A 27,388-nucleotide genomic window follows, 5' to 3' on the forward strand; every position below is an offset into this window, starting at 1 on the left:
TAGATGAAATAAGTGTTGAAGTTGAAGAGACTAAGAAAATGGTAATACAAGTGTCAGAAACAGAAAGACAACAAAGAAAGGTAATAGAAGTGAAAACACAGATTCTTGGGGAGATTGAAGAGTTGAGGAGACAAAGAATAATGGGGAGATCAAGGAGGGTGGTGGCAGAGGCAGTGAATAATAATGGTTGTTGTGTTTTCAGGGAGTATAGAGAGGAGGAGATCATGGTGGCCACACACAGCTTTTGGGATGAGTTGAGGATGAAAGGTGGCGTTGGAGGATGGAGTAATGTGTATAAAGGAAGGATCAATGGTTATACAGTTGCAATCAAGATGCTCAATTCTCTTCCTGCATTCTCCCAACTACATTATTTCTTAGCTAAGGTAACATAATATGAAGGCTTTGAAATGAAATGTAAATTTAGTTTTAGTTCAACCCTAATTGAGAAATCAGTTAGTTAGGTACTGGCTCCAGCTGGCAGTATTTGAAGTCAGTTGCATTAGTTATTTAGAGGTTTTCACCACAATTTCTAACTGCTACTACCAATGCCAAGAAAATAGATTTCTCTCGTGCTCTATCTTCTCTGCAATATTCTGTTGCTGTTTCTTCTCCTTTCATTTCTTGCATTGCAAGTCTTTGATACCATTTTACAGCATGTGATTGAAGCAAGGTGCCAAAAATATCTCTCTTTCAAGTCACTAATAAAAACTTATATCTTAAACCAAAAAGAAAAAAGTTAATAAATTAATTCAACATGGGCTTGGGATCTGGAAATTTAATTCCTTTCCTTTTGCATTTTGTTTCAATGAACATTTTCAGGTGAAGATTCTTGGCAGTATTCGGCACCCACATCTAGTTGATATGCTAGGCTTCTGCTCTGAGCCCAAATGCATAATTCTAGAATACATGGACAGTGGGTGCTTGGGAGACATTCTACATTGCAGGGTAAGAAGATGGTCCTTATGGTGGCATGATCGGATAAGAATAGCGATCGAAGTTTGCTCGGGCCTGGGCTTTCTCCATGAATCTCAGCCCAGGCCCATTATTCATTGTCGCATCGACCCATCCAATATCCTCCTAGACCACAACCTTGTTGCAAAGATCACAGGCTTTGGGCTTCATGGATGTGGTGAAGAATGCAATGTTGGGTCTGATGTAAAGGCGGTAGGGGTTTTGTTGATGCAACTTTTGACCGGAAAAAGAAATTTTCTGGGTATGGTTAGGGAGGATATTTTGGATGGAAGTGGTGGGAAATGGCCATTGGATGTAGCAAAGGAAGTTGAGGACTTAGCAAAGAGGAGCATGTCCAATGAAGACATGAGCATTGCAAGGGTCATGGAGGAACTCAATGAGATTAGAAGAAAGCATGATAGTATAGCTTGGACAAGAATTGATTAGTGGGACTGGGACTTATTCAAGATTTAGAGCCTTTAGAAGCTTCAATTTCATTGATAGGCATAGGTGCAATAAACTTTCTTGTGAATTTACTCATGAGTGCATAAATGGTATGCTCTTCTAAAGAAAAATCTAATGCATTTCTTTAAAGTCATTTTATGGTACTAAGCAAAAACCTTACTACTATAGCTTTACAACATTAAGCACCTGAAATTACAAAATTGAATTATTACTTTGCCCAAAAAAAAAAGTTATAAATGTACAAGTACAATGAATTTCTTCTTTTGTTATATCCACCTAACAATTTGACCTATATGTATTTGAAAGTATGTGTGATTTTACAATCAAAATTAGAGTTAAGCCTGTTCCTATCTAGTGAAATGTGGCTAAATCCATGTGTGTCATATCTTATTATCCATGAACTGCAATGTCTTCTATGTGCCAAGCCGTGACCTACTGTTTCAGTTTTTCTCCCACAAAAACTAATAGACAGATGAATCAGAAAAAAACTAGAATTCAGACTCCTCCTAAACATTTAGCCCAACACAAGCACCGAGCAACTTTCTTTGGCAGAGAATATGCAGATTTGAGTGAGGGATCAGTGGCAATGTCTTGTGTTTGTGACCATGTGTACACCCCTCTTTCTTGTGCACTTCCTGGGACTGTGTTGTCCAGAGTGAATGCCACCAACAGTGTGATCACCATGTTTAATGACATTAGAGCATTGATTGCAAAATCAAGCTGAAACATTTTAAACACTTAGTGATTAGCTCATATATATTCATATTTCCAAGTAAAGAAAGTGCATTCTTACTCATGTTTTGGAGAAGTGCTTACTTGTTTGATGCCTGAATGAAATGGTCCATCAGATGCAGCACCATAAGGGACTAGATAACCGGGAAGTATGAGAGTGGCTTGTGGCTGATATTGCTGAAAATAGTAAGGGATGGACAGACCAAGGAACAATGAAATGCCAACTATTGCCATGTTCCTAAAGCTTCCTGACTGACCATAGTGTAAGTTTGACAGACCCAATGCTGCAACAAGAGCCCACATAAAACACAGTACAGAAGCAGCCAAAGCCTGTGGAATGGAAGCAAGAAGGGCACCCACTTTTCCTACAAAAGTAAATGGAATAGATTAGGCCACTAAATATTTTTTCTATTGAAAATTGTACAAGACTATAGAAGTTGACATCCTATAATAACTTTGAATCTTGATACATTTGTTCTTTTTCACTAAATCTTGATGCTTTACCCATAAATGAGAAGAGGATCAGGAATGCTGCTCCAAGTTCAACTACCCTCCTACTCGCCACCTTGGTGGTTTCAATTGTGTGCACATTTTCTGTGAGAGTTGTTGAGCCAGTACCTGAACCCCAAAGACCAGCCAATATACTACACAAGCCCTCCAATGCTATTCCTCTACTCACAATTCCTGAACTTGGAGGCTTCAAATTAGCTCTCACAGACAACATGTGATAAGTCCCAACCTGCAAAAATAATAATTGATACTTTAAACTTGCGGTTTCATCTTTGGGTTTTAGACTTTTAGTACACTCATGATAATCACATTTCTGCAAGTATTGAGTAATGTACTTACTGAATCAACAGAAGCAACAAGTGACACTACGGCCATGATTATGCAAGTCCTAAGATGGAAAACAGGAAGACCCCATTGTAGAGGGTAGGGGATTCTGAGCCATGCAGAAGTTGACAATGCATTTGATATATCCGTCCTGCAATGCTTCATAGTATCTGCATGCTTTCTGCATGAATCATTCAGAATGTTTGAGCTTGGAATGTTGGGATTGCACCCTTTGTAGTTGTATGCTCCCCCAGCGGTTAAAAATGATGCATATATCCAAATTATTGTAACACTCAGGGGAACCTGTAAATATTAAAAATTATGTTAAACACCAGAATTTATTATATACATTTAATTATGGAAATTTAGTATACTTACAGCATAAATTCGAAATATGTGGTGTCCAAAGATAGATATTCCTCGAAGATGCTTCAATTAAGGAAACAAAGGAACAATGATGTGAGTGTAGGAAAACTATTGACATAATTTAATAATAAATAAATAAATAAATAATCCATGGCTTATAGACTCACCAGTGAGAACATTATAACCAATGCTATCTGTGGAATGCTAATTTCCAAGCAAGTGCCAGCTTCTGGAAAACCATAGCTGAAGAACGCTAAACCTACAGCAGCAACAGTTGGAGCCACCACAATGGGATTGATTATCCTATAACAAAACTTTTGTAAGTTGTTTAGAAAATTGAAACATTGTTATTATACTTTAATGTCCTCATATTTAATAAGGTAGCAGATTAGCAAAATAACAAAGTAAAATTCACTCAGTTCAACATAAACATAAAGGAGGATCATATGCAGCTTCTTGTTACCTGAGAAGAATAGACATTAAACCACTAAACCCCAGGATGAATTGGAATATTGAACCAACAATTATAGCTCCTTGGAGTTCCCTCATTATGTGCCTAAATTTCTGCATTTATCCACAAACAAACAGAATTATAATAACTAGATTTAGTCCCGTACAATATGCGAAATTAATACTATAATTTTTTTTGTACAAATTTTTTAGATGATTAAAATGATAATAGAGGAATTTTGAGTTTTATAATTAGTTATAAAACAATCTATATAGCTCTTAAAACAAATATAACAAATTTTATAGTATATTACACTTAATAATATAATAAAAAATAATTCGATCAATCTATACTTTATATATATTGAAGTATTTGTTTGTAGTATTTTTAACTCTTAAAAAAAAGAATTGTATTATAATAAATTTTGTAGTATAATAAAACCTAATTCTACCAATCTATTATATATAAAGTACTTGTTTAAGTATAATTTTTTATAAAGTATAAAAAAAAAGTCAATCTTTTTTTATTTGGTTTTAATAAATTCTAGTATTTTTGTAACAATTCTTCTTAATATCATTGAATATCAATTAACTTCACAACTTATAATTTTATCTTGAAAATTCAAAAGTTTATAATGAAAATATAATATATATATATATATATATATATATATATATATATATTATTTGATCTATAATGCAAAATATATAAAAATAGAGTAATATTTTAATAAATAGAATTAGTTAATAACAAATAAATAATATGACAGTTATTTTCTTAGAAAATAATCTAATTATAGTATTAAATTCATTATTAACTAGGAAATCATGCTAGTAAATGCCATTAGATGAGAAAAGATAATAAAGAGAATAAATTTAAAATTCTATAAAAATTATAACTTGGCAAAATAGAATAACTATAAGAGATGTCATTCTCTAATTGCAAGAAAACATGGGTATCAACCTTTGTATAGATAAGATAGATAGGTAGATGCATCAAAGGGCAAAGCAGTGCAACGGAAAAGGTTCTGTTGGCTCAAAAAGTAGCAATATTTTCCAACGCAATTGTAAATAACTTAGCATGATTTATATTATTTGATGTAAGACTGTAAAGCCTGAAAGATCTTAAGAATGATGAATCAAATTTTCCTGTTTGTCAGTAAACTCACATGTTCTGTAAGATTTCGAAACTCTTCAGCATTCATGATAACTAATGCTGGTGCCAGATACACAAATGAGCTCCCTTGAACAAGAGGCAATCTGGTACCAAAGTAGGAATGCAAAATTGTTGTGACGCCAGAAAGAAACAGCACCGTAGAAATCACATTAGCAGTATCCTTCTGTCATCATTTGTGTAAGAACAATGAAAATTAAATATTATTCCTTGTGCATAATAATCATTAGATATAACAGCAGATGCTTACATCTGATCCACCCATTGTTGGTACCATGATTAATGGGATTAATACTAGTGAGCCAGCCAATGATAAGTAGTGCTGCAGGGTGTAATATATAAGAGATACTGCAATTAAAGAGGCAAAGATGTAAGTCATATAACGAAGTACTGATTTTTTAGCTAATTAACCTTGCAACATATTAGTAATTACATGCCTAAACTATAGTGTAATAGTGTTATGTTCAAATATTTTCATATATGAAACTGATAGGAACAGAATACATTGAAATATTACTTAGGCATAAAGATTCATCATTAAATTTTCCACCAAAATTCAAGTTAAACAAAACCACAGTGTTTTCAGAATCCAAAATTGGTATCCTGACTATAATGCTTATAAGAGGCAAGCAATGACAAATAGAATGATGAATTTAAACTGACCTAGACCCGGGTTTTCTGTGACACCATACTTCAATTCTGATGGTTCCTGCCACCCTTGAACGGAATGTTCCTCACCCACAGGATACAAATTAACCTTAACATCTCCATCAGCTACACCATCCTCCTCCTTTTTATCCGCCACCAGAGCTACCGAAGAGGCTCCATGGCCATTTCTATCCCAATTCATATTCACCATTCCAATTCCATTAGCATTAGCATTAGCATCACCATCCCCTCTTAACTCAACTTTCTTCCCATCATCATCAGCAGCAGCTGAAACTGAAGCCAAAACAGGCTCATCCCCATTTCTCCTCTTCCTATTTTGGCTCCTCAAAGTTCCATCCCATCCATTAGCATCTTTTGGCCTCAGAACTCTTCCCTTGTCACTCTTCATGGCTCCATGCATTGAATTCGAACCAGAATCTGGTTCAATCTCATCACTGTCCCTAACAGGCCTTGCCAGCCCAAGAACCGGATCAATCTCAATCTTGGGAGAGGACCCTTCTCCTTTATGATCATCAACAACACCATTCTCCACATCAAACCCAACACTATCAAAATTTTCACTGGCACTAGTCCCAGCTTCCCCTGAGTAATCAGATACAGATACAAAGCCAGTTCTCTTTGCCCATGATCTTAACTCCTTTGGATTGTGCTCACTTCTTGGCACAAAGGGCTCAACTTTGATGCCGCTACTTGGACCATTCCTCTTGCCATTGCCACCCTTCATAATCTTTCCCCTGCCCAAGAATTCTGAGCTTGACTCAGTTTCCATTGAAACCTTTTTTTCTTATCTACCTCAAAACTTCCCCTAGACAATGCAAACAAATTCAACCCAATATACTACAAGGAACAAAGTTTGAAGCTTTTTAATGAACAGGAACAATAGGCATCACATCACAGCAAGTGAACAAACTCCATACAGTGAGAGTAGAAGCAAAGGTACAGTGAGATGAGTAAATGCCTAAATGGTGATGAATGAGACAAGAAGAAAGAGAGTACTTTGATGTAATTTTTGTGGAATAGATGTACGGTTAGTGTTGAAGGATGCAGAATGAACAATCTGACTATTGAGACATGAAAACATAGTTTATCTTAAATTAAACTCATTGCAGATCGCAAGTTGCATTCAGTAACCGTCAAGCGTGACATTAAACTTACCGATAAATTCTATGATACAGTCAAGTGTTGATGTTGACAGAGGAACCAGCTACCACAACTGCACAAGAATCCTCAAAATGGAAGAAGCCACCAAAGCTCTTCACTATTCCATCTTCACTTTGTCTTTATTTTATTATTTTAAATCTTATTCTCTTGTAGACATTTCTCTTTGGCTGCTTTTTGGAGGAGCTATGTGCGAGTCTTTACTTTAGATTGAAGTTTCATACTCCTATTCTTTTATCATAATTTATGCAGGATCTCAGGGAGACTCATCACCGAGTGGAAGAAGTGGAGTAGTTTAATTGCGGGGTGTGCAGTGCATGACAACGATGATGATTGTATGATGGGAAAATATAGAACTTAGTGGTGGTAGCATTGATGGTAAAAGAATATGGTAGCATTGCTGTGTCAAAATCACATTAGTTAATATTTTTAGTGATGGATTAGAATGGTCAAGTGGACCAATAAGAAAGTGGATATTTTGGACATGAATTGTTACATTTTTGAAGACTTTGAGCTTCAAAGATAAGTTTGTCTCTGTAAAGTGCTCATCCAAAAGAAGAAGAAAAGAGCATACTTTCCTTTTTCGTTTGAAATACTGCAAGTGTTTGTTTAAGTCTACAACTTTAAGAATCAGCCAACTGCATGTGAAACTTTAGCCTTCATTTATTATTATTGGTACTTGATAGTATAAGTTTATTGTTAAGTTATGATTAATGGGGGAAAAGTTTTTTTCTTTTTTTCTTGTTATAGTTTAACCGTTACGTTAAAGCAATGTATATTAGTATGTAATTAGAATGAGAATCCGGTACTCAAGGCCAAGGGTTCTGATTTCCACAAGAGAACCTTTTTCTTTTATTTTTTTGGGCTTAGCTTTCAAAATAAAAGAAAGAAAAGAAAAATTATAGTGAATATATTGCATCAAGCACGAAACTAACTTGTAGTATCACTCTTGGGGGGTGTTAAATTAACATTGTTATTCACTCCGATGATTGATTGATTAATAATGATGTTTAGAATGCAACGTAAGGTTGGTGATGCAGCTTTGATTATCATCCCTGCCCAAGATAAGCAAGCGCCGAAAGGATAAAACGATTAGAGAGCTATGAATACTGGAAACATGGTAGGCAGAAGTAGGGTTATTTGTCTTCATGATTTTGAGTGCACGATGGTTATAAATGCCATAATGATATGACATTTGTAAATTCATGTCCCGCACAAAACCACCTGCGACAGAAACATCTGCACGTTGTAGGTTGCCATGTTAGGATCCAGCACTTATGACAATAAATTCCCTGCTGATGATACTTTTGTCAACACCTAATTCCTGGTAGATTGAAAAATCAGTGTTTTCACTCTATCCAAAATTTTTTAGACTCTCTAATAATGACTATCTCGTAAAAATGCTTTATGCTTAAACAAACTTAACATAAAACAAGCGTTAAAAGATCCAAACAAACAAGCTAATTTGCTAGAGATGGTTCAACTTAAGGATGCAAAAGGAATGATATATACGCCCTTCAGATTAGACCAAAAAGCTTTCAGGTACTCAAAATGACAAGAAAAACATTTGAAAACGAGAAAGCAATACAAAATATGAATAATTATTTCCATCCAAAGGGGTCAGAAACTGTATATGGATATCATTCTTCTCCTTCGTATATGACTACTTGTGTAACACACAAGCCACTTGACAGATAGTTAAAAGGATTGAACTATAGTTGAGTTGTTTTACTAACTAAGATGCAGGCTGCAGCACAGGGTTGAATCATCAAGATCATATCCTATTTAAGCTAGCTAACTTTTCATCAATTCCGCTGCTGACCTAGTGTAACAAGAAACAAAAAAATTAGTCATGACCAATTGCAAAATTCTTATTCTGCTAAAATAGCACAACCAGAAACAAGACGACAAAGTGACACACCAAATCCCGTTGATATCTTTCTTCTAGTGATCCAACTCCAACTCAAATTCAAACACAGCAATTACAATTTAGTTTCAATTTCGGACTGAAATTCGCCGAATTGCTAACTTTCAAATTACGAAATTCAATACAATCTAAAACTAAGGAAACGAAGAGATTGCCAATACATGAAACATCCTGAGAGCTGGATTATCAACACGATGAAGATTGCAACAAGCATTTGTACAACAATTTTTCTTTTTCGATTACAAATTGAAGAAAGGAACACAATTTTGTAATAGGATATAGACATCTTGATCTTAGGGTTTTTGTTCTAGAATGCAGAAGCGGAAGGTGAAGGAGAGAAGAGGCGCTCGACGTGTTGCTGCTGCTCACGGAAGCGTCGCCTGAGGTAGTTTTCGAGTATCTCCATGACGGAGACGAAGCGCTTCATCTGCTCCAGCTGGCGGCTCAGCTCCGCTTCCCGAGCCCTGGCACGGGCAAGACGAGCCTCCGTCTCCGCCAACCGATCCCGCAGATCGTCCACCGCCGCCGATCCGTTGTGGCCGCCGGAACGGCGTGACGGCGGTGCGCTGAAGATGTCTCTGGATAAGGATCGCTGCTGCCCGCAACACATGGTGGAGGGTCAAGATTGTGAATTGGGAATTGACGATTGAGGGTATGACTTGATTGAACCCACGCTTTTTATTAATTAAAAAAATTTACGTAAAAAATTATAAAATTTAAATCAAATTTACAATGTATTTGTTGCTGTGAATTCTTTTAAATAATAAAACTACACAAATGGACCGAAAATTTGTTGCATTTTGTCAATATTTTAGAATAGGAAATAGGCTAATTTTTTTTTTATATTGGTTAAATAGATGTGTAATACATTGTTATTGGAAAATTAGGTGTTTTTTTTCATATGGTGTTTTATTCAAATCGGACGGTCCGAGTTGTTTGATGAAAAAAATAAATTACAACTCGGAGGGTCCGATTTGCTTAAAGAAAAAATTAAACTCCAAATCGGAAGGTACGATTTATATTTTTTATTTTTTTTATTTTTTAAAATAAAAATCGGATGGTCCGATTTTAACATAAAATTTTTTTTTATTTTCGAAATCACAAATCGGACCGTCCGATTTGTGATTGTTTGTTTAAAAAAACAAAACAATGCAAACAAATCGGTGCATCCGATTTGTGTCATCCCATAGCCAAATAAAACACTCCTCTGCTCACACCATATTGATATATACTCTTCTCTCTCCCACACCAAAAATCAAAAGCGAAAATATAGCGGGTGAAAACTCACATGGCAACATGTACTTTGTATTTAAGTATCTAATTCACCCAATTCGATTGAGGTACTCGACCCAATTCGATTAGGGTAGTTGACTTACTTTAGAGTTTAGATAGAATAAAGTATGGTGTGAATTTGTATGCAGTTAAGATTAAGTAATAATGGGTATTAAACATAATTTCTTTGTAAAATTTAGAATAACTATCAAGTTAATTATTTAAATTACTAACTTAGTATGTTTGTTTTTTTATAAAATTAACCTAAAATAAAATTTATATATGACAATTTCACAAACCACTAAGTGAATTTAGAAATTTTAAGTTAATGTGTTATTTTTCAAATTTTTTTCACTCAGAAATCATAAGTTTTTCTTCCTTCCTTATCGTCGCAACTCTATTTTATTAATACATATGAAATATATAATGATTGAATTTTATATTTATTTAAAAAAATTAATTTTTTTACAAATAGAATCAAATAGGATATGGTTGAAAATTTTAGAGTGAGAATAGAGTTAAGTTTGAGAAATTCTCAACCTACAAATAAGATAGAGTTGAATTTTTAAAAAAAAAATTAACTCACGGATAAAATTAAGATAGAATTTATATCCTACTCTATTGTACTTATTGTCAACTCTAATAAATATTCATAATTCTACCATATTTTATATTAAGTTATATTAGATTATTTGGAGAATGGATGCTTTTAAAAAAAATTAATTATTTTATAACTCATCTTTTATCTTAAATTTTTTAAGTGAAACAAATATATATAATATTAAATAATAAAAAATTACCCTTTACAAAATAATTAAAAAAATTAAAATGATTATTCTCCTTGAAATATTGAATAAGAGGGAATCAGGGAACAGAAATTTGAGTCCAGGCCAAGGTTTCCTTCATTCTTTTTAGTTATCCCTGCCTCCAAACACAAACAACAATGGTTTCTCAGACGGTTGACCTCTTGAGGGAGGAGCTCCCCGTCGAACAAGAACCTCTGCACTTGTCCTCTGACATCAAAACAGGTCTTGTGCTCGTCGACCTTGTCAATGGCTTCTGCACCGTTGGATCTGGCAATTTGGTACTTTCGTTTTCTCTCTCTTCTTCCTTGAAGCTTGGAACACCACATGTTTGTGATTTTGATCAACTCTTTCTTTTGTCTTTTTCTTGGCTTTTTGTTCTTGTCTCATTTTCTTATGTTGTTGCTGTGTCTTTTTATCTTATGTGTTTGTCTGTATGTAAAAGAATCATTTTTTCAATCTTGTCGTGTAGGCCCCAAGGCAACCGGATAAACAGATTTCTGGGATGGTGGATGCATCGGTGAGGCTTTCAAAAGTTTTTGCTCAGAAGAATTGGCCTATTTTGGCTTTCCTTGATAACCATCACCCGGACATTCCTGAGCCTCCCTATCCTCCTCACTGTATTGCGGGAACACATGAAGCAAATTTGGTTCCTGGTTAGTTGTTTGCTTTAGTTTTATAATGTGATTTTCTCTTGTCGCTACTTTGCTATTATTGCTCATGTTTAATGCAGTAATCGCATTAGTACTAGCGGTTAGTTATGTTATGTGCACATATAGTGTGTATGTACACATAACATGTTTATGGTTTGAATCCATAAAATTATTATTTGGTGTTGAAGACACATGCTGATTTGTTTGGCTGAATGAACCAAATGCAAAGAACTCCTGTGGTTGGAAAATGAACCAAATGCAACACTCAGGCGCAAAGATTGCATTGATGGATTCGTTGGCTCAATTGAGAAAGATGGCTCTAATGTCTTCGTTGATTGGGTGAAAAATAATCAGATAAAACAAGTAAGTATTTCCTAGAGTTTGAATTTGATTCTATCCTTTTTCTGGAAATTTTCTTACAGTAGAAGTAAGCAAGCAAGTGCCATGATATATCTACCAGAAAAATAAGTGCCACCGTATTTCACTAAGTTTAAGTTGCTACAGGAACTTCTAGTAGTTTTAAAACTGGTAACATCATGTAGTTCATTCGCATGGAAATTATTTCATTCCCAATAGTATCTTCACCAAACCTATCTAGTATCTACCCTTATCGAACACTCATGGTTGTCGAATCATTTCTTGAACCCACAATTTTTTTCCCTGGATATTACTTTTATCAATATTGAGGTTTTTGCTGAATCTATGAGGCTATGGCTTTTTCATGTAATAGGTCTTGGTTGTCGGGATATGCACGGATATATGCGTGATGGATTTTGTCAGTTCAGCTTTAGCTGCAAGGAACAGGGGTTTACTTCCTCCTCTGGAGAATGTGATTGTGTATTCCAAAGCTTGTGCAACTTATGATATTCCATTACATGTGGCCAAAACTAACAAGGATGTTATATCCCATCCACAGGTATTTTTTCCAGGCTTGCTTTGTTGCATATAGACAACTTCAAACATGCAAATCTAGGTTGCTTCTGGAATTCTGGATTACTTTCATAGTTTAATGCATTACGATGAGTCTACTAACCTAAAATGTGGCTATAGACGTCTAAGGCTGAAAGGATACTATTTCAGTTTGCACTTTCAATTGATAGATGACATCTATCTATTGTATACACCTATGGGTAAAAAAGGGGGGATAAACAATGCTTATTCTCTAGTTTACATGAAATGGAACAGAGACAGTGAATAATATTTGGCAGTGTATACATGGTTATCGACAATCAAGTTGCATTAAATATGATTAATTTGGTCTTGCAAAAAGTTTAGAAGATTGAAAGTGACACACTATTGTTATTACTTAAAAACGTTTCTGTAAAAGTTTTTCCCCCCTTTGATGTTGCAGGAGCTGATGCATCACATTGGCCTTTACATATCCAGGGGAAGAGGAGCCAAGATAGCATCAGAGGTCTTATTTGATTAACCGAAAGAGCATTAACTAAGTTTTAGTATGTTAACGCTGTTATTATAGTTTTAAAAGTGTTGGGACGAATGTTATTGTTCTAGACTTGTTTTCTTTTGTCCTTGACATAAAATTACTTGTATAAATCAGTCCTTGTTCAATCTTTGGCCTTATTAACATTTTAGAATATGAAGCTCTTTATAAGTGAGATTTATAAATAAATAATCTCTTACGAGTGGCGCAAGATTTTTCTTTTAGTACTCAAATGATTTAATGTCTTCTCATCTTATTTTTTATTTTTGATATTAGGTTAACAATAGTATTTTTTAGAAGTGTGGATTGTTGGGATGTTAATCTCAAATGTAGAATAGTTTAATTTGGGATGGAGAAATCGGATCCTCCAATTTTTGGGAGGTAGAGAAATTGAGCCCTTCGATTTTTGTACTACAAAAATCAAATCTTTTGATTTTGAAGTACACAAATCAAATCTTCTAATTTTGGTATCTTCTATAATTTAAAAAAAAAATACTAAAAATTACAATATTAAAATATATCATTTATCTTATTTTTAAAAAAAAAATTAACCCCTTTTCATCATATGTAAGTGATCAGTGATTACCTTATCCTCTTATAGTCTTATGCATCTAATCGATGCCCTAAATAGCACATTATTTATTCAAATCTTTTTAGGGTCCCTTTTGGTTCTGAAGTTATTTTTTAACTTTTAAATTATGGAATATCATAATATTATTTTCTATTTATAATTTATAGAGCTAAATATCTATTTTTTATATAATAAATTTTAATTATTTTATTTTTTTAATGATGTGACATCAATATTTCTAAATACATGATAACATATGAGAGTCAAACAATTATTAAAAGAAAATTTAAAAAAAAATTATCTATTATTATTATTCAATTAAAATACAAATTATTAATTAAATATAATAAATATATACATTAAAAATGTCATAATAATTAAGATTTTAAAAATTTTAGTTATAAATATTTAAATTTTATACTATTTAAGCTACTTATACATATTTCACTATTTGGTCTACTTATACATGTTGTATAAGATTTTTACTACTACACTATTTAGTCAATTTGTAAAACATGTTGCATATGACTGTTACTACTATTATTTTATTTTTTAATCTCTCATACCAATTACTGAGAACTCTTTTAAGTAAGTTTAAATTTGATCTCCTTAAATATTTGATGATTATAGAATTAATTCATAAATCAAAACCTTATATTACATTTTTGGTATTTTATTATATTTTTTTTCTAATTTTTACTTTAATTATTTGCAAATAATGAAAACAACAATTAAAAATATAAATTTTCACAACTCTAATATAAAAAATCTATATTTTTTTTAAAATAACCAAATTCAAATTCCTGAATAATAAACTATAATCCATTTCAAATTAAATTTTAGTTGAATAATTATATGAAATTATATACAATAAAATATTTTTAGTATAAAATACTTTAAATTTAACATTAGTTTACATATTATCTAATCAATAATCTCTAAACAATATTAAAATATAATATATAGTATAATTAATTTACATCCTACACATGACACAAGTCTTACTCTAGTTTGATGTAATACTATAATTTTCAAAACTAACTTGCAAACTCCTTAAAAAGTTATTTAAAGTGCTCATGAAAAGAAGTTTTAAAAAAGAACAATGCTACACATCCAAGTCTTTTTATGAATCAAGTTCAACCAAATTAAATAATAAGATTTAGAATAATGTTAGTCATAATTAATTTTTGTTATGTTAGACTAATTTAATTAAACTTAATTAATAAAAAAACTTGGATGTGGAGTATTATTTTAAAAAGAATAACTTCTCCTCTTCTCAAAGCTATCATATCATTGTCATATCATTGCAAATTTAAAATAAGCACTTTGTGATTAAAAAGCAAATACAAAATAATTTATTTATAAACTATTTTTAATATAAAACTCTCATGTTTTAAATTCTTTTTTCAAAAAATTTTAACTAAATTGTTTATCCAAAATTCCAAAGTCTCTATCGCTATCCATAATGCTTAGCTTGCAACGAGCAACTAGTCTAAAATTACACATAAAGTTCGCCTATGAAAATTTCTACCATTTTTATCCTCCAAACAAACATTGCTGAAGGTTACATGCTGGATTGATTCCACTTCTGATACTGCATAGTGCATACTTCTTCAGCTTTATCAACTAACTAACAAGATCCATTGTGCCATTGTGGCATTGTCCTTCTTTGAATAACCAAATAATAAAAGCCAAGTCTAATAGAGTTTCTCAAGAAACAAACATAATGATGCTGATGCATAAATAATTTTTTGGAGATTTCAATTTTTAAAGATGCACCAAACCAGTGGAGGACTCAGAAATATTGGCACACATATCCGCTGTTTCTGTCTCATTTCTGCTCAGTCTTTACAAGTGGTTTAGTGTTAATAATATGTCAAGAACATCACGTACGTTTAAGATTCATCTACAAGGTTGATTCCATGGTATGTGAACATTCAAGTGAAGGAAACTTTTTCTTGAGGAAAATGAGAATTTGTTTACTTCACTTTCAATGAGGATTTCAAAGTAGTACCATTGCACATAGCATTTTGGTGTTTAAAAGACATGCAGAAAATGTAATAGTTGAATATGTCAGAGATAAAGCACAGAATAAACAAGCACAAAATGAATATCTTCCTTTCAAGTGGAAAAGGCACTCTAATATCTCAACTCAGCTATCTAATGAAACCAGTCAAAGAATAATAAAAGAAGAGCCGAAAAGTAAAACAAAAGCAGTACAAAAATTGTACACATGGCTACTTATCTTTTGAACCACGGTGTTTTTTATGCATTCCAGGGGTCATTTTTGAGAAGATGTTTTTATTTTGTTTCTTTGGTTTGACGCCAAAGATAAATGACTTGAGAGGAATCCGGTTATGAGACTCGGAAGATTTAATTGGCTGGTTTTTATTGTGAGTTGATAGCCCAAATTTCTCAACCATCTTTAGAAGAACCTTCTCAACATCAATCTGGAGAGTTGTTATGATATCAAGACCTGTTTGGAGTCCATCAGAAATCTTGTTATTCCCTTGTTTCATGTTTAATAATTCGCCTTGAAACTTGGCTGCTTGATAGCTTGTGAACGTGATTTCATCATCTTCAGCACTGGATTTCAAGGCTGTTAGTATTTCTTCCTGCATATCACACAAGGACCTGAATCTCTGATCAAGTTCTTCTTTCAGCCCTACAATGCTTTCCATCCACGTTTGCATTTCGATTCGGATCGCTGCAAGGTGTTTGTAAAGTGGCCGTACATCTGATCTCAAAGAGTATCTTGTGCTGCTACTTCCCTCTGAAGATTTCCATTTTTCCTCAAGTTTTCTTTCCTCAATCAGCAAGTCTTTGACCTGGGTTTGATATCTCTGTATCTCAGTGATAGTAGCAGTGAATCTCATCCAGAAATCTAAATTCTCCTCCAGAAGTTCATCAATGCTCATTCGGAACTTCTCTTCAATGGCTGATATAGGCTCAGGCTCTTCCATATTTAACATTTCCTCAATGGGATAACCCCTTGAAAGGGTGGGTTCTCTTTGTAAAATCTCCTCAATGGCTTGAATCTCTGCTGTCTGCTCTGGAGGTAAGTCTTTCATAGCCTCGCTTCCCTTTAGGCTTTTCTGCAGGAGACTTAGTTTCTGACGCAGGAGTCTAATCTCTTCATCTTTCATGGCATTTGCACCCCTTAGTTCTTTAAGCTGCAAAGATGAATCAAAGAGAGCATCTTGAGTTTTCTTCTCTAACTCAGCAAGCTGGTTCTTCACCTCTTTGTAATTCCTAAGAGCATTGGTATACTCCGTCAGCAAAACCTTTTCTCTGCCTTCCAATCCCCTTGTGAACAACTGCTGCCAATCTGGGCTATCTCCTAGTGCTTGTGTCGAAGCAGTCTTCGAGTCTAATGGAGATTCGCTCACTGCCGGGGTTGCCTCTTCTTGTGCTGACATATTCTTAGCCTCAACCTCCTCCTCCTCCTCATCAGACTTCATCACATTCTGTACTTTCTCCGACAGAGTGTCAAGGTTACATTGTGCTTCCGTGAAATGAGTTTCAAGGTTGCTATTCTGGTCTTCAACCACTCTGTTTAGATTCTGTACTCCATGCAGCTTTTCTTCCATTTCTCTCAGTTGCTCATTCAACTTAATCTTGTCATTCATCATAGTTTCCTTATCACATTCAAGAACTTTAATAAGAGCATTAAGTTCATCAGTTTGTGCTTTCCATCTCGCTACAAGGGCTGACTGTGAGGAAACAGCGGATTCTAAGCTGACCACTTTGTTGACCAGCTCATCAATCTTCTCTGCCATTTCTGTCACAGTGAGAGTTGTATGGGAGCCAGCCTCAAAGTGTTCTTTAATCTTCTCCTGTAGTAACTGCACCTCCTGTTGATGCTGACTTATTTTATCAGCATCTTCTTCCAACTCCTTTGTTTCTGCATCATCTTTTGCATCCTCTGGATTGTCATGTAACTCATTCACCAGAGACATTAACTTCCCCCGGGTTTCCTTGACCCTTTTGGACTCAACCCTGGTTTCATCTTGAGATTCTGCCTGTTTCTGTTGCAAGTGAGCCAATGTCTCTTGGCAGGATTTAAGAGCAGCTTCTGCCATCAAACGGCGAGCTTCCTCGTCCTCAATAGCAACACCTTGGCCGCCAAGCTCATCTTGAAACTGAGAAACTTTCTCCTGAAGCTTCTTGATCTGCTCATCAGTGTCCTTGTACCTAGCAACGGAATTATCATAAGAGCTTTTCAGAAACTCTTTAACAGTTTGTAATGCCAGAATCTGTTTCTGGAGCTTGTCAACCTGCTCAATTAACTCGTCTTTGGTCAAACCAGATTTCTTAGGAGGAAGAGTGAATTTAACTTTTGTGGCTGGCTTCTTAGTAGGATTGAGCTTCTTTGTTGCCGTCTTTAAGAGATTCTTCAACTCTTTTGTTGGAGGCATTGGAATATTCCCCTGCATGAAGCCTTCAGGGGGGATCTTCTTATTGGGTCTTGGTGATCCACCATCATCTTCATCTTCATCAATGTATGTGACTTTATCCGGACAGTTAGCAGCTATGGTGTTGTTGGCATTTTGCAAATCTCTTGATAAGTGATCGTACCGATCAGCCAAAGATCGGTAGGCACGAAAACATTCTTCCACAAAGTTGATCAGCTCCGGTCTCCTTTTGTAGTACATTTCTGCTCTCTTTCCGAACGAGTCTCCCTCTTCCTGTAACAGCTTCAGAACAGCTTGCACTTTTTCCTCCATATCTGCACTTTTTCTTATATCTTTTAGCTTCACACAAAACCTATCATGTTCCGTTCAACCTTATAATATATATATATATATATATATATATATATATATACCATTTTATTTGCACACAAATCAAACTTAATTTGGTTATAAAAGACACGGAAACATTAACAAATGACACAACTTATTTTTTATTTTTTCTTTTATTATTCTTGTTAATTTTTTATAATTATATTTTTATTATTATATTTTTCATCTCAAATTTTTTGAATAAAAAAACGATAATAAATTAGATTTTCATAATTTGTTATAATTTATTATGATACAAAAACACAAAATTTTGTGTCTGCCTGTCCGATTCTAAAAAATAAACGCAGCCTTGATTCCGATCCTATTTATCAAACTGATGTAGCACATAATAATAATAATAATAATAATAATAATAATAATAATAATAATATAGTATTGAAATGAAAGCAGGAAAATAAAAGTGACCTTGGAGGTTCTGTTCCACCCATTTGGATTGCTTTGTTCTGATGTGACTGGCCCACCACCATGTATAAGCATTGCTTGCAGCTCTTTGCAACATATTGGTGTGTTACTTGGTGTTCTTTTCTTGTGTAAAAATGAGAATCAAGAACATGCAAACGTCACTCCATGTGTCTAGAGAGGAAACAGAGGACATTTGAGTTTCTTCTTAAGAGAAAATGAAAGATTGGTTTCAGCATAGAGGAAGAGAGAAAGTGTGATGAGTAAGTTGTAGTAATGAGAACATGGAAGAGAGCGATCCTCGCCCGAAGTTGATGTCCCAACCTTCCTCCTTTGACTGCAAAACATAGACTAAATCATCCATCCACGTCGCAACTCATGCCACTTCTCCATCTTCACTTCTTTTGCCAATTCAAAACATCAACTCATCATTATTCTAAAATATAAATATTCTATATACTTATTCTTTGCTAATTTATATATATGTTCAATAATTAATACTTTGGTTTCAGACAAATCTATAAGTTACTCCGTTTCTTCATACAAATTTTTATTCATATTATTCTCTAATAAAATAAAAGGACAAATTAATCGTTAATATTTTCTAAAATAACTAATTAGTCTTGAATTTTTTTTAAGAAGGATATGATTGAGAGATTAAATTATCTGAAATTTTTAAAATAAAAAAATTATTTATCTTCTTTATTATGGACAAATTTTTGTTTCAGATCAAATAATTTATCTAATTTTTTTTGTGAATAAAGGAACACACTCTTGATTTTATTTAGTTAACTTTTTAATAAAGTTAACCGAAATTATCCAAATGATCAAATTTTGGTTTGATAGTTAATCATTAAAAAAATTACATAAGCATAGTAAAATTTTAATATAATAACATAGTTAATTGTTAAAATAACCAAACCTTGATTTTATGGTTGATATTTGTATGGCATCCTTTTTTTTTTGTATTTTAAGATAATTCTACTCTATGATATTCTGAAGGGCGAGATATATTTTAATTTCTTGATTATTTATTCATGGTTGAAGAGATTTTGAATTTTTGTTGGATGATAAAGGGCAGAGTCTTATATTAGGAACATTGAGTTGAGAGGTGAATATAATTTAAAGAGAGGTTAAGAACGAACACTTTTTATTAATATTAGTCAATAGTTTAAGTTAATATATTATTTTTATTCTATTAAAAATTAGAATTTATAATTTAATTTGTAATGTTTAGAGTTAGTCAAGTGTTGATTAAAATAATAAAGAAAAATATCTATTGTTTGATAACTTTAAAAAACAACCTATACCAGAAAATAAGAAATGTTATAACCCAAATCATTGAGGGGTTTGAAATACCCTATTTCTTGCATGACACCCCATCCAGTTCCAAACTACTTAACTCATTCTCCTTGTAAAGCCTTGTGCTTAAAGAAAGTGTCATTTTCTCATCTCATCTAAAAGAAAAGTGTTTCTTCTATGGAAGTGTATAGATAATACATTTACCAAGAATGTGACAGAATGCCCAAGAATCAAACCACTCTAAGACACTTATGGAGATATGACAATAGTACCTAATGAACTTTCAGTTACAAATCATTTTCAGCCGGCAAATTGCCACCATTCTACATGTGATAGCCTTTGGTTTCACTTCAGCTTCATGTGCTCCACTACATCCATAGGCCATTATTTTGGTACAAAGAGTTTTAAATGATTGCATTGGACTCAAAAGAGAAATGAATGGCAAACTAAGCCATCAACGTTAAAGAACAAAATATATTTTGCACTTCACTAATTATAATCTCATAATTTATGTACTTTTTTTGCTATTTGATTCATTCGGCTAATCCATCCAAATAGAAAAGGCCGTGTTGTTGGCTTCTTTGAGTTGCAACCGTAGAAATCTACTCATAACACAGAAGCATATAAAGAAAAAAAAAAGTTTACCAATACAATAATATTGAATTAATAATATAAATTTTTTTAAATCATATTTTTGCTACCTTTTTATATTCATCTGTACATATAAATAAGACAATAGAAAACGGTATCTACAATGAAGGGACTAGGCAATAGGCATTCAAGCGTCTCTAGCACTTTTTTATTGTAGTCTTCATTATCTTTCTAGCTACCAATAGGGTTGAGAATCATAGAAGATGAGGTTGGTTTCTTCCTACGCTTCAAAATTCTGAAGACAAGCCAGCCATTGTTCCATGTAATTCTTCCCAGCTGCATATTTTCATAACTGTGTAAGCGACTAAATAAAGGAAAAATGCTCAAAATGATAAGAGAAGAAGAACCGAAATCAATAGAGGTTTGAACTTACAAAGAGATGTCTAACCCAAAATCAATGGCTTAAAAAGAAAATCATATATATTCAAAACAGTTCTAGGAAAAATGACCAAAGGAATGACTTTGACTTTGTGCACTTGGATTTGGCGAAACATAAGCCTCTAAACCCTTTCACTTGTATAACTAATTCCCAGGAATCAATATAACAGAAAATAACAAATCCAATTTTACAAAAGGGCCAAAAATATAAAAAAGGCAACATTCCAATAACTTTTGTGAAAATGGTACAAATTTCTTCATATAATCAATGAACAACAAGGCCAAACCAACCCCAAATATTAGAAAGATTACTCTCAACATAACAACAAGCTCCCTTTAACAAAATTAGTAAAAGTAATAAAACCAAAAGTATACGGGAAGAAATTAAAAAATGCGAAGCAAAAAAAAGAACTTACTTGAAGAAAACTCATAAGGGAGGTTCTGGATGGCACTCAAGAGCACGTTGTTTGAAGCTTCTTCCACCTCCTTGCAGCCATGTCTATAGCAAGGAACCAGGACTGCAAAACTATCATCGTCATCATCATCAACATCACTACTCTGAAAATCAGAACCAAGTGGCTCCAACCACCCAATGGACCAATCAGAATCATAATCATAATCAGAGTCAGAACCATCAGATGGAACCAACACAATATCCTCGTACTCATCCCTATCAACCCTCCTCCTCCTCTCTTCCCTTCTTTGCCATTTCCTTCTAACCCCCCTCTGAGCTGTTGGTGGGGCCATCTTTGTCTCCCTCACCAAAGGGAACTTCACCATCTCAGAAGAAGATATTGGTGAATTCACAGTGGTGCTATTATTACAAACTGGCTCCTTCTCCTTCCCACCCCACAAGGGCCATGAGAAACGGGTCAACGACAAAGCCATGATTTTTCAAACTCCAAATAGCAGCAATTCAAACCTGAAGCTAAGCTCTCTTTTCAAGCCAATATGTGAAAGAATGAAGGAAAAAGCCGCAAACTTTGAGGTCAACAAAAAATGGTTCCTTTTCAGTTGCAGCAGTTACTACTATATATTAGGAAATGATCAATATAACAAGAACAAAAATGGGGGAATGAATGAATCTAACCCAGCTGAGAACAAGCTCATTTCATATGAATAAACTAATAACTTTGGAGAACAGCTTCTGTAAAAAATTTTGCAAGGTCCTTCTTTTTCTCCCTCAAATATCAAAACCAATTCAGCAAGTTAATCAATTATACTTAATCTAGAATCACTGGTCCAATTAACAAAACCGAGACACAACGGGGGAAAAAACAAAGCCTTCAACTTTTTGAAGAATTTGCTAAACCAATTAAAAAAAAAGTGTATCTTCAGAGTTTAAAGATAGCAGAAAGCTAACTATCAAAATTCTAATACAAAAATTTTCATCATCTTTTTTGTTTATTGTGAAAACAAAATGATAAACAATAAACCAAAAGGAAGAGCTGAATCAAAGGCAATGGAGGAACAAGGTTTCTTTTTTTTTTCACTCACACAGCAGAGTTTTTCTTTTCCTTTTTCTTTTTTTGTTTTCTTAATTTATTGGGAGAAAGAAAGAGAGAAATTGTGGTGATAATGTTGAGAGTGACTCGGTGAGTTGGGAACCTTAACTCAGTAACTCAGTGTGACTCCATGGAGCAAAAAGGTCTCCCCAAAACCCTTGGGTTACGCTGAAGAAACAATTGAGACAAGAAGCTTTCTTTTCAAGTCATAGAAGATTAGAAGAAGATATTTATTTCTTTATTTCTTTTTTGTTTTTTGTTTTTTATTTTCTTGTCTTGTCATATCTGACGGTTGAGATTTCGTCGTTAATTGTGATCTTACGCGGGGAGCAGCAGGGTCTTACTGCAAACCCTCATTCAATTTCCGATGGCCCAATAGCGTGGTGAATTTGAGGCCCCGTTTTCCGACACGTGTAAACGAGTCTGCCTCTGTCTTGTTCACTTTTTAGTTTTCTTTTCTACTTTTTTTTTTAGGGCAAAACACTATAATAAATCAAGGAGAAGGAAATTTTACACAAATCAACCAAATAAAAAATTAATTCATAAATCCACCAACACACGTTATTATATAGTTCGAATCAATATGTTTCGAACTAGAATTTTATGTAAATCAATATGATTCGAATTACTCACACATGCAAACACACCATAATTCGAATCAAGCTGATTCGAATTACACCATAGTAATTTGAATCATGTTGATTCGAATTACACCCACACACGCTACACATGGTAATTCGAATTGGCCAGATTCGAATTACTCATGATTTAATTTTGCCCATTATTTTATTAAAAAATTAATAATTGATTAAAAAATTAATAATTAAAAAATTTAAAAAATATATTTTTATTTTATGCATTAAAAAAAAGTTAACAAAATATTTAATTATGAGACTTCTTTAAAATATTAATGAGCTATTAATTCAAATTTCATACAATACTCTTTTGCCCATTTTTAATAGCTCATGAAATTTTTTTAATAAATTTATTTAAATTATACCACAAAAAAATATTTTATTCTATACAAAATAATTTTAAAAAATGATTTAAAAATGTTAGGGGTACTATAAAAATTTATAATATCCTAATGACTTGGGACATTAAAGAAATACTCTACATAGCCAATAATAATTTAAAAATTAAAAAAATATAGTTATAACCAGTATTTACATAAATTACTAGAATATTACAAACTTTTATAGTACTCCTTATATTTTTTAAGCAATTTTTTAAAAATTATTTTGCATATAAAATGGCTAAAAATGGCTTAAAATGGCTTAAAATGCCCTTTATTCTATGCAAAATAATTTTAAAAAAATAGCTTAAAAAATATTAGGAGTACTATAAAAGTTTGTAATATTCTAGTAGTTTAGGTATATACTAGTTATAACTGTATTTTTTTAATTTTTAAATTATTATTGATTATGTAGAGTATTTTTTTAATGTCCCAAGTCATTAGGATATTACAAATTTTTATAGTACTCCTAACATCTTTTAAGCTATTTTTTTAAATTATTTTGTATAGAATAAAATATTTTTTGTGGTATAATTTAAATAAATTTATTAAAATTTTTTTCATGAACTATTAAAAATGGGCAAAAGAGTATTGTATGAAATTCGAATTGATAGCTCATTAATATTTTAAAGAAGTCTCGTAATTAAATATTTTGTTAGCATTTTTTTAATGCATAAAATAAAATATATATTTTTTTAATTTTTTAATTATTAATTTTTTTAATAAAAGAATGGTAAAATTAAATCATGAGTAATTCGAATCTGGCCAATTCAAATTACTATGTGCAGCGTGTGTGAGTGTAATTCGAATCAACTTGATTCGAATTACTGTGTGTCTGCATGTGTGAGTAATTCGAATCATATTGATTCGAATTACATGAAATTCTAGTTCGAAACATATTGATTCGAACTATATAATAATGTGCGTTGGTGGATTCATGAACCAATTTTCTATTTGGTTGATTTGTGTAAAATTTTCTTCTCCTTGACTTATTATAGTGTTTTGCCCTTTTTTTAATTTATTATTTTTTAATATTCTTTATAATTTAATTTTAATATATTTTATTAGATAAAAATTGTAATTTGTTTTATTAAAATAATAATGTAATTAATAACCAATTCTAATTATAACGAATTAAATATAATATCTGTTGCTCAATAAAACATAAAATGAATAAAATTTTAAATAATAAAATAAAAATATCTCGCTTTTTATAAAAGATAGAAAAATAAAATTATATTTAAAAAAAAATACATGATAAAAGAAGTAAGAACATTTGAATAATAATTTTTTTCTGTGTCGTCAATAAAAAAGTAAAACGGTAGAATAAAGGAGAGAAAAAACAGCCAAGAATAAAATTTATTGAAAAATTGTAAAATAGCTTAATGGATTAAAGTGTGTTGTACCTATAACACAAGAGTTATTACTTATTAGGACCGTATTTATTTTTAAAAATAGAATAAGATAATATATTGAGATAGAGATATAAATTTTTGTATTTTTATATTTTAGTTAATGATAAATTAAAATAAATTATAAAAATTTAATTTTTTTTTATTTTTTTATTAAAAAATTTAAAAAATATATAATAATAAAAAATATTTATAAAAAATTAAAAAAATAAAAAATAAATTATGTCTTTGTATCTTTTTTATTATGATAAATATAAAATATTTTTATCTATATCTTATTTATTAAATACAATTTTATATTCGTATATTCTTATTTTAGTATTTTATTTCTATAAATAAACGGAGCTTAAGAGTTAGGAACAATAAAATGTGGTGTACCAATAATCAACAGTTCCTTTGCTAGAAATAATTTTTGAATTAATTATAAAACAAAAGCTAACAAAAATGTGGTAAGAATTAATCAATAAAAATATAATAAAATTCTTCAATATACAATTTTGGATTACTTTTAATTGAAATTTTTTATTTTAAAAAGTAAAGTTAAAATTATAATCTCAATCTAAAAAAAATTTTCTAACTTTATTAATTCATGAGTCAAATTCTTTAACTTATTTTAGATCATTTTTACTTTACACAAATTATAAATTAAGAATAAAAATTTTGTTAACTATCGACAAAAACTTTCAAAAATATTTTTGTTATTTAGTTTGTGTTAATTTTTCTCTAATATTATTTTCTGAAATATTTTAATTTTATCTTTAGTATCAATTTTTGTTATAACCAATAATCAATAAATTTTTTATTCCAATTTCAAAAAAAATATTAAGGATGAAATGTAAACTTTACTTTTAAGAATAATACTACTAATTTAGAAAATTCAACTCGTTTTTCGAAGAATGGAAATACAAGGACAAAATTTTGAAAATGTTCTTCAAACATCTAAATATTCAATACATCATCATATAGCGTAAAGACATTGACTCTATATCTTTCGAATTGCTAACATATAAATTCCTTTTTCGCTCATAAAGTTTGTTAATATTCCATCAAACACCTAACTATAATGCTAACATAACATCACACTAATATTTTATAAACTACATAAATAATTAAATGTATGTCAGCTTCCTTTGATATTACCCTTAATAAACATCAACATTGATAAACTTAGATTGGCATGCCATTTTCAAAAGAAAGAAAGTGAGCCAAACGAGCAAAAGTCAACCAAAACAGGTTTCCTCAGGAAATTATCCGTCTTTAATTAGAATAACTTTTTTTTTTGTGCACTGTCTTTAATTAGAATATATGAATCCGATACTTCTACGTTATTTAACGTTGCTTTTTACAATTTGATTTATTTGACATAGTTTTTTTGATTGGCAAAATAAGTAGTTATCATTCATGAATAAAACTTATAATATCAAATAGGGCCAAATTACAGATATAGAGAGTTTCTTCGATCCACACTGAATTTAGATAGCTAAGAGCCAATTGAGTTCATTTATGTGTTACCTTATTACCAAATCTCTTGATATGAGAAAACGAAATCGATCTAAAAAGACTAGAATAATGGAAACAATCAATAATAAAGCTACTAAAATAATTTCTGCCATATTTTCTGTTTTTCAGAGCATTGATCATTTAAATATTATTATTTTTTAGGATTATTTCAAAAAAGCAATATTTATGAGCTAGTTTAAGACTCATTGCACACGCATACGCTTCAGCTTCAAAGAATAAGAGTGACAATTCCATGTTCTACGTGGCTGCTACAACAATTCTTCCACACCAATCCCAAATAATTGCCCCTATCATAATTGATCATTCTCCTCCTTTACCTGCATCAACAATAATTTTTCACAGGTTGGGTAGTGGGCATTCCCACTTCCCAGCACTTAAGGCCCCAAGAGGTGGTTGGTGAGTGAAATTGAGCTCTAACTTCTGATCCATACAAGTTTTTTGAAAATCTCCATTGCCTTTTGACATCCCTTCTACTATCTCTTGAGGAGTTCTCCACTTATCTTCGAATACTACTTCATTTCGGACTTTCCAGAGGGCAGCCAGGCTATGACAGAAGAGACTTTGATTTGCATGGCTGAGTTCGACGATGGATGATCCGATTCATTCCACGTAGGAATTGGCACGGATGGAAGATGTTTTCACCGTTAGGGGATTGCAGAACCAGAACGCACGGGTAAATTTATAGTCCAAAATCAGGTGAGTTTCATCTTCCTCTTTCCTCCAACGCCTGGGGGATAGGGGTGACACTTGAATTCCTCTCTTTTAAAGGTTGATCCTTGTCGGAGTTGAGCCGTTCAAAAGTCGCCAGACAAAATTGAGAGTGATGGGATGGGCTTTGATTTTCCAAAATTATTTCCAGATATCTTCTGTTTGGCTTACTGATGACTCTGTGCTGTTAAGATGGGCTTCGTGTTCTATTAACCGGTGGTATGCA

General features: G+C 32.3%; 6 protein-coding genes across 6 annotated transcripts; 2 read left to right on the plus strand and 4 right to left on the minus strand.

The window, feature by feature from the left end:
• The first annotated feature begins 38 nt into the window (after positions 1-38).
• Positions 39-1,398, plus strand: LOC130967100 (putative U-box domain-containing protein 50). The gene is made up of 2 exons (XM_057891922.1): positions 39-383; positions 820-1,398. Exons 1-2 carry the CDS (start codon positions 39-41, stop codon positions 1,396-1,398), a joined length of 924 nt encoding a protein of 307 aa, XP_057747905.1.
• A 210-nt stretch (positions 1,399-1,608) lies between these two features.
• On the minus strand, positions 1,609-6,434 carry LOC130970175 (nucleobase-ascorbate transporter 11-like). The gene is made up of 10 exons (XM_057896168.1): positions 5,636-6,434; positions 5,223-5,320; positions 4,968-5,138; positions 3,812-3,912; positions 3,516-3,651; positions 3,361-3,411; positions 2,998-3,285; positions 2,653-2,887; positions 2,233-2,513; positions 1,609-2,136 (listed from the first exon to the last, which is right to left on the minus strand). Exons 1-10 carry the CDS (start codon positions 6,408-6,410, stop codon positions 1,912-1,914), a joined length of 2,361 nt encoding a protein of 786 aa, XP_057752151.1. The 5' UTR covers positions 6,411-6,434; the 3' UTR covers positions 1,609-1,911.
• Positions 6,435-8,712: 2,278 nt separating this feature from the next.
• Positions 8,713-9,390, minus strand: LOC130967909 (protein SKIP34). The gene has a single exon (XM_057892956.1). The coding sequence runs from the start codon at positions 9,334-9,336 to the stop codon at positions 9,034-9,036; it is 303 nt and encodes a 100-aa protein (XP_057748939.1). The 5' UTR covers positions 9,337-9,390; the 3' UTR covers positions 8,713-9,033.
• A 1,438-nt stretch (positions 9,391-10,828) lies between these two features.
• Positions 10,829-13,102, plus strand: LOC130969442 (nicotinamidase 1). The gene is made up of 5 exons (XM_057895163.1): positions 10,829-11,082; positions 11,274-11,457; positions 11,684-11,817; positions 12,185-12,370; positions 12,806-13,102. The coding sequence occupies exons 1-5, from the start codon at positions 10,942-10,944 to the stop codon at positions 12,881-12,883; spliced, it is 723 nt and encodes a 240-aa protein (XP_057751146.1). The 5' UTR covers positions 10,829-10,941; the 3' UTR covers positions 12,884-13,102.
• Positions 13,103-15,703: 2,601 nt separating this feature from the next.
• On the minus strand, positions 15,704-18,193 carry LOC130967101 (protein NETWORKED 2D-like). Its single transcript, XM_057891923.1, has one exon. The coding sequence runs from the start codon at positions 18,191-18,193 to the stop codon at positions 15,704-15,706; it is 2,490 nt and encodes an 829-aa protein (XP_057747906.1).
• Positions 18,194-20,238: 2,045 nt separating this feature from the next.
• On the minus strand, positions 20,239-22,693 carry LOC130967932 (uncharacterized). Its single transcript, XM_057892984.1, has 2 exons — positions 21,418-22,693; positions 20,239-20,899 (listed from the first exon to the last, which is right to left on the minus strand). Exons 1-2 carry the CDS (start codon positions 21,887-21,889, stop codon positions 20,844-20,846), a joined length of 528 nt encoding a protein of 175 aa, XP_057748967.1. The 5' UTR covers positions 21,890-22,693; the 3' UTR covers positions 20,239-20,843.
• Positions 22,694-27,388: the final 4,695 nt, after the last annotated feature.

The sequence above is a fragment of the Arachis stenosperma genome, chromosome 3 (genome assembly GCF_014773155.1).
Source record: "Arachis stenosperma cultivar V10309 chromosome 3, arast.V10309.gnm1.PFL2, whole genome shotgun sequence".
Taxonomy (NCBI): Eukaryota; Viridiplantae; Streptophyta; class Magnoliopsida; order Fabales; family Fabaceae; genus Arachis; species Arachis stenosperma.

Coding starts and splice junctions, on each gene's coding strand:
- LOC130967932 (XM_057892984.1), bottom strand. CDS start 21,889: ATGGCTTTGTCGTTGACCCGTTTCTCATGGCCCTTGTGGGGTGGGAAG. Junction 20,900..21,417: donor CCCTTATGAGTTTTCTTCAA/GTAAGTTCTTTT, acceptor GAAAATATGCAG/CTGGGAAGAATTACATGGAA.
- LOC130969442 (XM_057895163.1), top strand. CDS start 10,942: ATGGTTTCTCAGACGGTTGACCTCTTGAGGGAGGAGCTCCCCGTCGAA. Junction 11,458..11,683: donor TGAAGCAAATTTGGTTCCTG/GTTAGTTGTTTG, acceptor CCAAATGCAAAG/AACTCCTGTGGTTGGAAAAT. Junction 12,371..12,805: donor ATGTTATATCCCATCCACAG/GTATTTTTTCCA, acceptor TTGATGTTGCAG/GAGCTGATGCATCACATTGG.
- LOC130967101 (XM_057891923.1), bottom strand. CDS start 18,193: ATGGAGGAAAAAGTGCAAGCTGTTCTGAAGCTGTTACAGGAAGAGGGA.
- LOC130967100 (XM_057891922.1), top strand. CDS start 39: ATGGTAATACAAGTGTCAGAAACAGAAAGACAACAAAGAAAGGTAATA. Junction 384..819: donor TACATTATTTCTTAGCTAAG/GTAACATAATAT, acceptor GAACATTTTCAG/GTGAAGATTCTTGGCAGTAT.
- LOC130970175 (XM_057896168.1), bottom strand. CDS start 6,410: ATGGAAACTGAGTCAAGCTCAGAATTCTTGGGCAGGGGAAAGATTATG. Junction 3,652..3,811: donor TTAATGTCTATTCTTCTCAG/GTAACAAGAAGC, acceptor GTTTTGTTATAG/GATAATCAATCCCATTGTGG. Junction 2,888..2,997: donor TTGTTGCTTCTGTTGATTCA/GTAAGTACATTA, acceptor TTATTTTTGCAG/GTTGGGACTTATCACATGTT.
- LOC130967909 (XM_057892956.1), bottom strand. CDS start 9,336: ATGTGTTGCGGGCAGCAGCGATCCTTATCCAGAGACATCTTCAGCGCA.